General features: G+C 40.3%; 1 protein-coding gene across 1 annotated transcript; it reads left to right on the plus strand.

Moving 5' to 3' along the window:
- The first annotated feature begins 1,086 nt into the window (after positions 1-1,086).
- On the plus strand, positions 1,087-10,387 carry GJA1 (gap junction protein alpha 1). The gene is made up of 2 exons (XM_045008423.1): positions 1,087-1,251; positions 7,350-10,387. Exon 2 carries the CDS (start codon positions 7,366-7,368, stop codon positions 8,509-8,511), a length of 1,146 nt encoding a protein of 381 aa, XP_044864358.1. The 5' UTR covers positions 1,087-1,251; positions 7,350-7,365; the 3' UTR covers positions 8,512-10,387.
- Positions 10,388-15,402: the final 5,015 nt, after the last annotated feature.

The raw sequence follows: 15,402 nt of genomic DNA on the forward strand, positions 1-15,402 counted from the left end.
AAATGGTCCTAGGGAGCTGTCCAGTCACTTGGAGCTGTTGGAGTAGTTGTTAAACCATCCTAGTCATTGCCAAGGCCAGGGCAATAAAGGAGCCAACACCACACGATACAGAAAAATAAAAAATAAAATTCCTAATGTAGTGTCCAGAACGGTCCAGTTCATAGGGACACTTGTTTGACTCTGTGTCTGAGAAACCTCACCATAATGGACAGTACAAAATTCACTGTGTTTTACAGAGAAAGCATTTGTTGTAAGGGGGTTTATCACAAGCAGGTCGGGGCAAAAGCCAGTTTGGCTTCAATCCAATTGGAAGGTTTTTTTTTCTTCTTTTTCTTGTGTGCATTTAATGAAATGAACTGAAATGCTATGACTACTCCATGCTGATTATTTGAGATTGAATGCCCTGCATTATTTTGTGGGTGTTATACTGAAGTTTCCTGGCATGAATTTTCTGGAATGTAAGTTTGCTGCCCCCCTGAAATCTTCACCAAATATATAATGTGCTGTGTATCTCTTGAGGCAACCAGAGGGCTGAAAAAGTAACATTAACAAACACACTGTTACTTTCTGTTGAGCACCTAAGGGAAACGGAAGCAAGTAAACTAAAGATATGCCAAGAAACTAAAGATAAACTTCTTATGTAGTGACTGCCACTCCACAGGGAGGAGAATGAAGAGGGCAAAATAGTCTATCCCAAGCCAGAGCCTGGCAGCCTGGCTCAGGTTACAAATTGATTCCTCTCACTCTGTTCCCTTTTCCTAAGACTCCACACTCCTTAAGAAAGTTAAACCACCTCATTTGTCCCAGGTAACCCTAAGTCCCATTCTGGATAAACTACCACTCAGTGTATCACTTAGTATATCTCAAATATTCCTTACTGAGTGACCCTTCGTTTGTCCAACTTCAATACACTCAAAATGTTCTCCTTTATTCCAAAATGTTTTCTGCAGTCTCTTCTTGCTTTTCCTCCTCCCCCTTTTCTCCTCCCCATTCCCTAGCTTTCCCTCCTCTCCCCTCCTCCCTTCAGTGGCTGGTTAAAAGCTCTCCCAGTGTTCCAAGTTAGAAAAAAACTTTTTACGAGGTATCAGCACTTTTCTTTCATTAGTGGGTAAGGAAGGATGAAAACTACAAAATAGCAGTAGACTTTTAAAGTTTAAATAGACAGGTCTGAAAGCCTGAACTTGCTTTTCCATTTTAGCTCACTCTTCCAAAGAGGCACTTGTTTGCTTGCTTCACTGATCATCAGCAGGGGTAAGTTGGAAAGTTTTTACTTTGTTTGATTTCAGGAGTTTTCTATTGTTTTCCCCATTATTGGCGTATTTAAACCACAACTGTAAAAAACAGCACAACATTTTTAAAGACGTTATCCAGTTAACATTTCTGGAGATTTATTGTTTGTTTTTGTTACATTTTGAACATTTCCCTAAATAATTTTAATTTTCAACTACTAACCTAGTTCTACAACAGGTAAACTATGGCAAAACTTCATCTGCAAAACTGGATTATGAGACTCTCTATTGGATTTGGGTAAAATAATTCAATGTGAACCATTTTCTAGGTCTAAATTTGCTAGTTTAAGAAAAAAATAATAATTTAAAAGTAATCAGTGTGCTGGAATCCCTTGTTCTACTGAAAAGGTCTCAGAAGTTAATAACAGAGAGACCGTATCCTCAGTGTTTCCCATATGTCCCCCCCCACATTTTGCTTTCATATGGAAATCTTGATAGATGTTTAATAGTTTGTGCAAAGCAAGGTTATTAATTAGTAGGTTTGTTAAAATGCTGCTGCTACTAATCTGGTGACGTTCGCGTTGTCTTACTGGATTTTTCCCCCTTCTTTTAAATGGATGTGATAAAATCCAGAAGTGTGTTAAGGATTTCTTTAAACCAGTTTGTATATAGTTACTCTGTGTTAGCAACCCCAGTTAGGGATTTTAGAGGAGCCGTGCAGCACTCAGATATCTGCCTCACCACGCTGGCAATGCCTGTGAAAGTTCTTAAGGGAAGCAGTCTGAGAATACTCCCAATATGTGTCAGGATACATTTCTGATAATCTGCCTTGAAAGCTGTAGTACAGGACTGAAGAGGAATGGAATTCTTGGGCAGCATCTTTCACAGAACTGACTCTTGTCTGAAGTTATAGCAGATTGCAAAACTCTGGTGTGATTCTTTATTGTTGTTGTTGCCTGGGTGCTTGCCAGTAATTAAAGAACAAAACAAGGGGGTTGAAGAAGGGGCTTCAGGGGGACATTACAATTGTGTTTTATTGTGCCCAGTTCAGATTTTCCCCCATCTGTCGTAGTACAACTGACTGGCCCTGCAGTTTGGGATATTTTCTTAATAGAATGTTCACTGAGAGTCTTCTAAGTGAGTTTCATTAAAACCAACAACAAAACAGACCTGAGAAAACAACTCATGTCTCTGATTTCTCTGTGTCTGTGCACGTGGAGGGAACTTGCACTAAGCCTTCATCTTGCCATCTTAACATCTGGACAGCACACACTGCGCTGTAGAACTCCTGAAGTCCCCTGACTTTGAAATGTTTACTGAAGTGTTTCCCTAAAAACCTTCAAAGCTAAACATTGGCACTGACCCATGATACCTAACAAGCATACAAATAGGAGAAGGATGAGCAACAGGCTGAGTTCAAATGGGGAAAAGGAAGGATGCAATGGATTTGATTTGTAGCCAATATGTGTGTATACACACTAAATATTGTAAAGGGCTTTCAGCTCTCATTTGTACCTAGCCTGGAAAATGAGAACAGTCTGATACTGAAATCAAATGAACCTCAGTTTAGGTAAAAAGACACTTGTGGGGCTGGAAGTCTGTGCAGTGTTCCTAGTGAAACAAATAATATTCCCTCCACCCTTTGAATATGGGCACCTGGATACACATTTATATCACATTTTCTTTGCAGGCTTCCGTATTTGAAAACTTATACATGTTAAACATAGAGGACCAAATTCATGCCTACAGTAAGTGGATGCAGCTTTCACTGATTTCAAAGGGATCTATAGCCACTTACCCCACGGATAAATTTGAACCAAAACATGAGTGCATGGTTCATAGGCTGTTAATGGGTTTCATCAGCTGGAGACCTGACTTGTACAACTGGAAGTTCTTGTGTTTTTTCTGTCTTGCATTTGGTCCTTCTGTAAAGCTCCATAGAGGTAGATTGGGTAGAAAAGAACGAGATAGATTAAAAAAAGAGCAGCTAAAGGTAGAGGAGAGGATCCATCAGTGGTTATTAGTACTGGAAGCTTGGAAAAGAAAACAAATGAACACAAGTTATGACTGTTAAGCAACAATTACTGTGCAACCATGTTGGGTGCCCTCTCTGTCTTGTGGGTGAAATTCCCTATCCCTGAAGTGCATCTACAGACCTACAGATGGACTCCCAGTGGAATGTAAGAGTACCATTTCCACCTTCCACCTTCCCAGTGGAACGTAAGAGTACCATTTCCCTAACCTTTGTGAGACTGAATACATTTAACATTTAAAAAAAAAAAATCCTCCTCAACCCCAAGTCTCGTGCATCTTAGCTCCTTTCCCTCAGCTGTTGGCTGCTTTTGGGGAAGGTTCATGGTGATCGGTGCTCAAGGGGCAGGAATCCTCTCAAAGGCTCTTTTTTGTTAGTTATTTCTACTTGCATTTCAAGGGCAGGCTTTTGCAAGAGTTTAGGGGAGGGCCAGCGCTCTTGGTCCATTTCCTAACTGCTCTTGCAGCTGTACAGCCCCATTTCAGCTCCCACACACTTACTGCACTGCAGCCCCACGCCTGAGCCACTCATTACCATGTGACCTACTGACATTGCAGTCAGACCTGGACTCTTTAGCAGAGTACCCTATTCCCCCTGGAAAATATGAACCACATGACATGATGAATGCCTTCCATAAAAAAAGTTCTCAAATTTCTCAATTGTGGTGTACAGATCAAATTTCTTTTACATATGGACATCCAAAACTCATACAGATGAATATTGTCATATTTCTTTTTTCTGTATAGCATAGTCTCTGTCTCTACGCACACACACTAGAACTGAGAAGGAATCCATCTACTAAAATGCTTTACAGTCCAAGTTTTGTATTAGCCATCTCAAAACAAGCTATATCATAATATAAAATAGTAATGAGTAATACCTTAAGCTACTTACATGCCAGGCCCATGCTTAAGTACCTTGCTGAATTTGGGGGGGGGGGGTCTGACTACTTATCAGTTACATCAGCTACTGTGCTATGATGCAATCATTCCATTAGGATGACATTGCTAAAAGCAGTCTAAATCATAAAAGGTAAGAGATATTAGAGGCTGTTCACTAAAGCAGATCTTTAGTTTTAATGCAATTTAAAGCAGTAAGAACATTTAAATAATTGTTCATTGCAGAAATGGAGAAAAACTCTTGTAATATCCAGTAAACAAATATTGTAAATTCATTAATAGAAATTCTCTGTTGGTACACTGAAAGTAAACAACTTAGATCCAATCAATGAATTTTCTCTGCAACAAACTGAAATACTGTGCTTCATAGAACAATAGTCTCTACTTAAGCAAAGGAATAATATGTTTGTGCCCTTTCAAGGTTATCTGCTTAACAGCACAATGTTATGAATTGATGTAGGTGTTTTATCACTGGCAAATGCTGGAGGGTAATTGATCTCTTTTTTTTTTTTTTAAAAAGTTTGCTTTTCAGAACTCTGTATGAGTAATTCAAGCAAGGAATGTGTCCTCCTGGAGTTTGTATTGCCAGAGGATAAAATGAAACAACAATTTTGCATGCTGAAACAAATTGGAAAATAGGAGATAAATTCTAAAAATACTGCAGGTGTGGGATTAAGTAAATCAAAACTGGAATATATCATCCTATATTAATGGACCCAAGTGGAGTGCAATTAAAAAGCAAGCAGCCTATAACTGCCTAGAAATAACACCTCTTCTGTTTTTTTAATCATACTTTCAAACTGAAATAACATTTACACTGTAACGAAATCCACTGAGCCTGGGGAAAGCCTGCTAATGCAGTATTTTCAAATCATCCAAAAACTGGTTAATAAAATCAAGAAGCTATTATTTGAAAACAAAACAAAACAAAACAAAACAAAAAAAATACCCTTGCTTTTGTTGATTTCCACAGATAGGACATGGAGAAAGGAGTTTGCCTTTTAAACAAACTTTATATATTATACACCGCAACAGATTGTTTTTTGTTTCAACAATTATGGCTTGAGAAGCAATGTTTTATTGACGTAGCATAACCTGCCAGCTTTTATGCTAAAAAAATTTGCTGTCGGGCTCATAATCTTTTTTCAGAGACCCTTAAATGAATGTGCCAGTCTTCTTCTCAGTCAAAATGGACCAGTGAGGACAAACTTCTTTCCCCAGAACTAACATGGGAAGGCAAATCAATAATTCTCAGAATCACCATTTTGGAGGTTGATACATGGCCTCTAGTGTTAAATTCTAAAAGAGGCCTGATCCTTCAAAGGACTACTTGCATGAGAAAGGGCTAATCATGCGAGGGGGTTTAAAGGTTATCATGGGGAGTCCTTCATACCCTGAGGAGGATGAGTCCATGTGGGTTAAGGAGGTTAGAAGGGACTCCCCTCCCCCACCGCCCCGAAAGTTTAAAGAAAACAATTTCAATCATTTCTGGATTACAAGTATGTGAAATGTAGAACTTGGCAAGTAAATAGCCCTCACTGAGGAGTACAACCCTAATCCAGTGTGAAAGAAACTGGCCAGGAGTTAATAAAGTTATGAATATTGGAAAATCTTTTACTCAGTTTACGTGGTACTAAATGTCACTACATCTGACAATTCATGCTTCCAAAGGGATGCTTCTATTAGGTGCAAAATTTTCAATGCCAGTTAGATCTTCCAGGATACAGATTTCTAAGTAGGTTACCATACACCATTTGGCCAAAGGCAACAGTGCTTGTTACATCTGCCAGGAATCAAGCATGCAAAATTGACCATTTCTTTACATTTTAAGGTATTTATGTATTTGCAGATATGCTGCAAATACACATAATCTAGAAATGGACACTTCAATATCAAATTGACAGAGACAGTTAAGCTAGCCTTATTTCACTTGAAATGCATACCTATTACTTGCACACTGCAGGGACGGCACATTTGCTGAAGGCACCCATGTGGTACTTATATGGTTAACAATGGGGGAGATAGAAAGGATTTTCTTCCCTTTTTGTTCCATTATTTCCTTTTTCTCTTTCAAAGCAATAAATAGAAAGTTAAATGCAAAAATTACATGAACACAAGGCTAAAAACAACACAAAATAAGGAAGCCACATATAAGGAAATGCGGAAATTAAGGTTTCTTCACTATGTGAACATTAGCTTGGCTACATTTCATATATTTAATATTTTCTGCTCCTGTTGTCTGTGTTAAATATATACACTATGAGTCACCTAAAGTTAAGCATGTGTGCAAATATTTTCCGCTTTGGGACCTATATTCTTAAACATATCACATACAATATACTGGATATGAAAGTTGGCTGAGTTAACCTTGCAAAAAGAATTTTAATGTATGTATTTTGTGATTTTTATTATTTTAATTGTGCAACCTTGCCATTGCTTTTGCATGATATTGCAATGTGTTTACTTTTTTATTGAAGTCAGAATGTAGTACTTGTGAAGATCGATCTAGATTGCTAGCCAAGTGTTTGAAATCTTCTGTTTATCCAGAGAATATTCGGGCAGTGTCAATGCAAACTTCCCCAGACTGCTTCCCCGTTGAGCCTTCACTTTGATCTGGCTCATTCAGGCTTTGGCACCTGTGCTGAGACTGTGAAAACAAAGATGCCAATTCGTGCCAACTCGAATGGCAACTTTTATGATGGTGACTGATTTCCACTGAAAAGTGGAATGAAATTGGCAAACACATTTCCCGTAGGGCACTGAAATGCAATGCAATATTTAACTTGTCATATATTTTAGTTACATTAAATACAAGCCTACAAATAGAAGATAAATAGTTTATGGTGAGCTCCTCAGTTAGTGTAAATCAGTGTAAATCCAAGTTCCTGGAACTATAGCAGTGGACTGCCAGTTCTGCTATCAGCAGAGAATCTGGCTCTATATTTTGTGCATGTGGACTTCCTATAGTGACTTTTGTTAGATACCTCACCAGTGGAATGACTACTATGAAATACTCTCCTTGTTATAGAAAGAGAAAGTTTTTCTTGGCCACCTACCTATCTCCCTCTAGACTAACATCCATCAACCAAGATAAAGACCGTGTTATGGTGGTTTACATGCATTATAAACCTACAGGTGTGAATACAATTAACATAGCTTTAATTATTACTATTTTTGTTTTGTTTTTAGCCAGCATCCTGTGAAGATGGGTGACTGGAGTGCCCTGGGAAAACTTCTTGACAAGGTTCAAGCTTATTCTACTGCAGGAGGGAAGGTATGGCTCTCTGTCCTCTTTATTTTCCGCATCTTGCTCTTGGGGACAGCAGTGGAATCAGCCTGGGGAGATGAGCAATCTGCTTTCCGGTGCAACACTCAGCAGCCTGGTTGCGAGAACGTCTGCTATGACAAGTCCTTTCCAATATCTCATGTGCGCTTCTGGGTTCTGCAGATCATATTTGTGTCTGTGCCTACCCTCTTGTATCTGGCACATGTGTTCTATGTGATGCGGAAAGAAGAGAAACTGAACAAGAGAGAAGAAGAGCTCAAGGGTGTCCAAAATGATGGCGTGAATGTGGAGATGCACCTCAAACAAATAGAGATAAAGAAATTCAAGTATGGAATTGAAGTGCATGGCAAAGTTAAAATGCGAGGAGGACTGCTCCGTACTTACATCATCACCATTCTCTTTAAATCTGTCTTTGAGGTGGCCTTCTTGGTGATACAATGGTACGTCTATGGGTTTAGCCTGAATGCTATTTACACTTGTGAGAGAGACCCATGCCCACACAGAGTGGACTGCTTCCTCTCCCGTCCAACTGAGAAAACCATCTTCATTATCTTCATGCTGGTAGTCTCTCTAGTATCTCTTGCCTTGAACATTATTGAGCTTTTCTATGTGTTTTTCAAGGGTGTCAAGGATCGTGTGAAAGGAAAACCAGACCCCTACTCTCCCACCGGTACTGTGAGTCCCGCCAAGGAATGTGGATCCACGAAATATGCTTATTTCAATGGCTGTTCCTCTCCCACTGCCCCCTTATCACCCATGTCTCCACCAGGCTACAAGCTTGTTACTGGTGACAGGAACAATTCCTCCTGTCGTAACTACAATAAACAAGCCAGTGAGCAAAACTGGGCAAATTACAGTGCTGAGCAGAACAGAATGGGACAGGCTGGTAGCACCATCTCCAACTCTCATGCCCAGCCCTTTGATTTCCATGATGATCCCCAGAACACTAAAAAACTGGCATCAGGGCTTGAGCTGCAGCCCCTCACCCTTGTGGACCAAAGGCCTCCTAGCAGAGCCAGCAGCCGAGCCAGTAGTAGACCTAGACCTGATGACCTGGAGATCTAACCATTGCTAGCTGTTCAGCTATGAAATGAAATGCATTGGAAGGTGCATGCAGTGTTCATTTTGTTCCAGTGGAGGTGGTACTTAATAGTCTCAACCAGGAGTTTTTAACAATCATAAAATCTTTTAAGTTACTTGGTGTTTTCTGGGGCTGTAGGGGTGGCATGGGGGTGGTACAGTACATGTTGGTATTTAAAACAGCTGAGTTAAAGAATTTAAATACTAAAAAAGAAGAGAAGATTAGCCAACACTAAGGTAGGCGTTTGTTTTTCTAGAAAGGGTGTAAATATCTAAGTGTGTGCGTGCATAATGTGTTCATTTCTAAAGTCTTCTGTTGTACTAAAAAAAAAAAAAAAATCACTTTTTTCAGAATGAAATGCTGCCTGAAGCTGAAGATATTTTTTTTCCTGTTGAACAAGTGAAAGACCTAGGATTGTCTTTGATCATTTCCCTGTCAAGAACATTCCATTGTTAAAATTTGCACTTTGAATGTAAACTTCCTGTTTTGATCCTCTTGGCGTCAATAGACTTGTGCATGGATAACTTTATATCCTTTGAATCACATCAGCTAAAATTTCAAACAAGGCTCACCAAAATACATTGATCAGAGGCTTCTCGATTCTTCATACAGGTAGATTTTGTTGTGCGTGGAGTTTGGATGCTCTGCACACCCACGTCATTCCTACAATATCATCCACGTTTTGTTTTCTAAAGCAATATTCACATTCGACATCTCACACATACAGTATAATGAAAGCCTTAAAAAAACATTTTGCTACCACTTGCAGATTTAAGAGTTGGAGTCAGACAATCAAGGTACCTTCATTTAATTCTATCACACATGTATGTGTATTTGAGATGTGTGGGGGGAAGGGGGTTCCCTGGAGACATGCATACACAAGACACACTCACAAGCATTGAGCATTGAGAAACACACACAGCAAACTTATAGTTGACGTTTTCTGATGGTATTTGTGGAGATGTGGGCCACTATGGTGTTTACATTATATGATTCCTGCAGTGCAGTAAAGCACATGTCTGACTTTTTATTTTAATTCAATATCTTATTTTCCATGTATCCTATGATGGATGCTATTATTTTGTTAGGTATGAATAGAGGGGTTCTTTTTAAAAGCGCCTAATCCTGTAGATCTTACTCTGGAAAAACTCTCTTGAATGCCAATGAGAGTATTGTCTGAGCAAGGACTGTATGACCAGGTCCAAAAAGTAGCTGTGATGCTCTTGCTGGCATGAATGATTTTCTTTTGTAGCTGTTAGAGATGGAAAAGACCCATTAGATCATTTAGTCTTTCTCTCTGTTATGTAATAATTGATGCTTGAATGATAGAGATTTTAGTACTGTAAACAAGCTTTAGTCTTTAATGTGAGAAACTTAGAAGAAATGCTTTGAGTTGGATTAATAATAAAATATGCCTACATGAATTTTTCAGTAACTGGTTTTTTTGGGGGTTTTTTTGTTTTTGTCCTACACACAAACATATACTCAACTGTAAAAGTCTGGTTCAATCCAATGTTGACAGTTAAATCTTCTAGATGAATTCAGCAATTTTGATGTTTGCACTTAGATTTTGTTCGGAATGAAAGTGAAGCTGAAAAGGTTTCTAAAGAGTACAATTCTAACTAATTTATTTGAAATATATGCTAAAGAAATCTACCAGTTTCTTCAACCACATTGCCTTTTAGCTCAACACAAATCAACCAAGGGAATACATTGCTTGGTTTCATTGTGCAGTAACACAGATAAGGGGTTTTGTATAATACAGTATCCTAATTTGTTTGACATTCCATGTTAAACTATTGTCATGTTCAACTTCATTGCATGTATGCAGCCATAGTCCATCAGCTCATGTTGTCTGGAGAACATACTTTAGTCAATAAAGTTTTAATTTAGTATAAATCAGCTTTCTAATTGTCTTTTACTTTGACACACAATTGTTGTTTATCTTTTGTCTCAAGATTATGGTGCGATGGAACCGTTAAGGATTCATCCAAAGCATTTCCCATATAAATGCAGTTTACATGGGTTTATGTGGTGGTTTGTGTTGTGAGTATGCACGCATTTTCAAACTGGATTAACTCAGTTTGATCTGATTTAACACCCCCCCCCCAACCCCATGTACACAAGCCCTACATTTGCTTTGAATTGAAAGTTCACAGTAATCATAGAATCAGATACTGGTACCTTGAGTGAAATTGAATTCATAGAATCAGTGGGACCACTCATGCAGAAAGGTGCTATTCCACTGAATCAGAATGTCAGACTCTGACCTCTACTTTGGGAATATACACTTAATTATCTGCAAAATATTAACAAAGGATAGTATCAAGTCATAGCTTCTTTTAAAAAAATTCCTTATATGTGCTACTAATTTCTTAATTATAGGAGCAGGCAAAGAATGTCTCTAGTTTACATTTCACCAGCTATGCTGTTTGTTTACTTCTTCACTGCTCACAATGAAACTAGACTAGTTAGTTTAACATTCTGGGTAAAATCCTGGCCCCATTATAGTCAATGAGAGTTGTGGCATTGACTTCAAAGGGCACCAGGATTTCTAACCAGTTTCACTTTCTGGTCAGGTCATCACTGCAGAAAAATATATGCAAGAGGAAGATACCCTGAATATTCTGTGTGGATCACGCCTTTGAGAAGGTGAGGATGGCAATCTTTGTGGAAGAGACAGGAGACAAATGATAGAATCATAGAAATGGAATGTTGGAGGTCACTTAGTCCATTCCACCACACTAAGGCAGGACCAATTAAACCTAGACCATCCCTGACAGTTGTTTTTCCAACCTGTTCATGAAAACCTCCAATGATGGGGATTCCACAACCTCCCTTGGAAACCTATTCCAGTACTTAACTATCCTTAGAGTTTTTTCTAATATCTAACACATTACCCAGCTGAGGCCTCACCAGCGTCAAGTAGAGCAGGACTGGCCTGTATCTTACATATGACACTCTTGCTAATACACACTAAAATAATGTTAGTCTTTTTCAAAACTGCATCACATTGTTGACTCATATTCAATCTGTGATCCACTAGAAGCCCAGATCCTTTTCAGCAGTACCACTACCTAGCCAGTTATTCCCCATTTTGTAGTTGTGCATATGATTTTTCCTTCCCAAGGGTAGTACTTTGCATTTGTCTTTATTGACTTTCATCTTGTTAATTTCAGACCTGGTATACCTGGATATATCAGGTTCTGCTGGAAACATTGTCCCAACAGTGAGGATCAGACCTGAACCCCCGTCCCCATTCACTTGCCATGTCACTGGAATTTCAAGCCCCTCTCTAGGAAGTTTTTCAGCAGTGCCAATAGGCTTTATTTGCTATTTACACAGTTGTTTGCTCTGTCTGTAGGTCATTTTTTTTACATAACAGATGTCTATCAGCTACCTCACCCATCACCCCAATTTTCTATGGAGCCTTTTCTGGCCTTTCCACAGGCTCAGAGGTAGGGGAGCATGTGGTATGCCTAGCTTGACCAAATTCTAGAGAGGTTTCTTCCTTTTTCTTTTTTGCACTCTTTCTCCTCATTGTTCTGGGCAGAAGTTGGGAGCATCTGGCCTTAGTTTATATTTTCATTTAAAATATATATATTTTTTCTGATTTTCCTGTCTACTGAGGGAAACTAGAAGCTGTCCCTGCTGCTGAACTATGGATGGGGCAGGCACTACCCAGAGAGTAGCCAGAGATTCCTTGAAGCTTAATTGACAGATGCTGCAGCCAATGAAAATTAACCTGTTTATGATGGGTTGCACTTCATATTTCTAAGCAGCTCAGTATATATGTATCCAACGTTCCCCCAAATCTAACAGTGTGTTATTTACAGTCTCTGGTTCAGGCCCAGCTCTTCTTTTATACTTAACAATTCTTCCGCCACTCCCATTTTCAGTATTCGAACTAAACTGTGTAGGGCAGACGAGGTGGGTGAGGTAATATCTTTTATTGGACCAACTTCTGTGGTGTAAGGAAGAGCATTTACCTTCTTCCTATAGAGTTCTGTTCTCTAAATATGCCCAAGGCTCACTTTTATCCTTGGTCAGAAACTGCCTCTGAAGAGCACTTTTTAAAATGCAATAGACTGCACCAAATGATATATTTCCACAATGTTTTTCTGAGGGAAGATTGCCCCCAAACTTTCTTAAAGTTTGCCACCCCTCTACTAGCTGCTCAGTTCAGACACTTGTCACTAGATCCTCCAGCCGATTCTGACCATAGTGCTGATGTATCTGGCCCTGCAAGGATCATTCCAGCATGTGGAGAATCCTCTGGTGACACAGAGCTGGTATAGAGGGTCCCACACTACCCTTATCTCTGCTGCTAACATACAGTGTGTGTCCAGACAAATGGGGTCATGGCTGTGAAACCACTACCCTTAGCCAGGCTCTGGCTGAGGTTTCTGCCCATTGGAGCTATTCCACGATCCTCCAGGTTATCTTTAGCTTGCTTCTTGCTTGCTTATATATACCTGCCCCTGGAAATTTCCACCACTTGCATCCGAAGAAGTGGGTATTCACCCACGAAAGCTCATGCTGCAAAACGTCTGTTAGTCTATAAGGTACCACAGGATTCTTTGCTGCTTCTACAGAACCAGACTAACATGGCTACCCCTCTGATACTTGACTCCAGGTTACTGTAATTTATGCTTGAGGATTAGCTCTGCACATCCGTTGCCCCAAGATCAGAAGACTGCAAGGTAAGTTTTATACTACCACTGTAGCCTTTGCCCTCCTCTGATTTGTACTGAGTGCTTCTTGGCCATAGCCAAGGATTTCCCAAACTCTGTCTCTCTTGAAAACTTCTTCAAGTGTAAATTCCATGATGCTGGTGCATCACTGGGTGACAACAGCAATAGTATTCTGATCCTAGTAAAAAACTTTAAATGTACCCTTAGCCTTTGGTAGAAGCTAAAGGAACATTGTATAAACATGTCTTGAATACTTATTATTAACAGCAGGGGTAAAGAGCTGTCAGAAGAAGCCATTTACAGTGCACAGTTACAAGTTTTATTTGTCCTGTCAAACCTAGGAGCAGGGCCACCCAGAGGATTCAGGGGGCCTGGGGCAAAGTGGGAGAGCTGCGGCGCTTGTACTCACCTGGCGGCGGTCCGGGTCTTCGGCGGCATTTCAGCAGCGGGGGGCTCTTCAGTCGCTCCGCATCTTCATCAGCACTGAAGGGCCCCCCACCACCAAAATGCCGCCGAAGACCCGGACCGCCACCAGGCAAGGGCTTGCGGGGCCCCTGCAGGGCCCGGGGCCTGGGGCAAATTGCCCCACTTGCCCCCCCCCCCCCGCCCCGAGGCGGCCCTGCCTAGGAGCTATGCTACTTATCCTTAAGCACCATTACTGGCACCCTATCTGTTAACTAACTAAATGTATACAGTGATAGAGTACTCTTGTAACATTGACTGGTGCCAAAATGCTAATGTCATTCCGTACCCTCAATAATCCATAGGTAGCCGCCGATGCACCAGCATGTTGGGATTTAGGGCTGGAGGTAATTTTGGTTGGAGGGGGGTCAGAGTACTAGCAGAGAAACACTTAGAGACAGCCATTCTTGGGATTGTTATTAGGGGTTAGTAGTGTACAGCATATGGGATCATATTGCTGATTACTGCCAATGGAATCTGTGTGGCTAAAACAATAAGGAGTCAGGTGGCACCTTAAAGACTAACAGATTTATGGAGTCATGCATCTGAAGAAGTGGGTTTTTTACCCACAAAAGCTTATGCCCAAATAAATCTGTTAGTCTTTAATGTGCCACCGGACTTCTCGTTGTTTTTGTGGATACAGATTAACATGCTGCCCCGCTGATACTGTGTGGCTAATGAAAAGTTCAATCCCTACTGCATTATTAAGAAACAGAAGTGGCAGAAGTACCTGGATAATAAAATAAGAAGCAGGACCTGAGGCCTATTTAAGGGGGCAAATGGGCAAACATTTAAACTTTTCCTCAAGACAGATCTAGTCCAGAGTTGCATGTTTCCAACTGGTGGGATAGTGGATAAAATATTCACACATTTTAATCAACATAAAAGCTCCTCTCAACTTCAATGGTCAAATCATCAGGCCCATGAGGAGCTATGATAAAATCTAATGTTCATGAACTTAAGCTCCCCCAGCCCCCTCTGGAAAGTTTGTGCAGCTAAATTGTTTAGTTCTACTTCAGTGAGTTGTGAACATACTCAGAGTCATACAGCTTCCTCATGACTTTTCACTGTAATTCAATTAAGTGGCAAAACAATTTTTAAAAACTTTAGCACCTACTTTGTATAAAAAAGTAGAAGAGAACCATGAATGTAATAAATGGAGAACTTGGTGTCAAATCTAGGAAGAGCTAGATTGGGACAGTTAGCCACAGTCCCGTGTTGAAGCAATGCCATGCGGTGCCAATCTGGGGAGTGCCATGCAGTGTTCTGACTCCTGTAGCGCTCTGGATCTGCCACATCACTTTAAGAGGTGCCAGGGCATAGTGTACTTCCCCAGCCCTTCTGGCTTCTGTAGCATGGGGCCAGAGCTATGGCTCTGCCTCCTTTCTGCCCCTCCCTGGTTTTTGGAATGTTGCTTACAAAGGGCCTGATGAAATAATTGAGCAGCAGCCCCACACTCCAGAGCTCCAGCTCCTATATATGCTCTGCAAAGGTGGGGAGGCTCTTTATCCATCCTCCTTTCCCCACAGCATAGCTATGTAAGGGGAATCCATAATCTGGCCCAAAATAAATAAGACTTAGGGAACAATCACATTGGATGAAAAAGGCTCCAGCTGGTGTGATCGTGAAACATGCGGATTGTAACTTGTTAGCGACACTGGCCTCTCTTATAAGTGTACAAGAACTAAATGGGGGAAAACAGCATGGAAAATATTTTAG

The sequence above is a fragment of the Mauremys mutica genome, chromosome 3, assembly GCF_020497125.1.
Source record: "Mauremys mutica isolate MM-2020 ecotype Southern chromosome 3, ASM2049712v1, whole genome shotgun sequence".
Taxonomy (NCBI): Eukaryota; Metazoa; Chordata; order Testudines; family Geoemydidae; genus Mauremys; species Mauremys mutica.

Excerpts from the sequence above, each read along its gene's own strand:
- GJA1 (XM_045008423.1), top strand. The coding sequence starts at position 7,366 with ATGGGTGACTGGAGTGCCCTGGGAAAACTTCTTGACAAGGTTCAAGCT.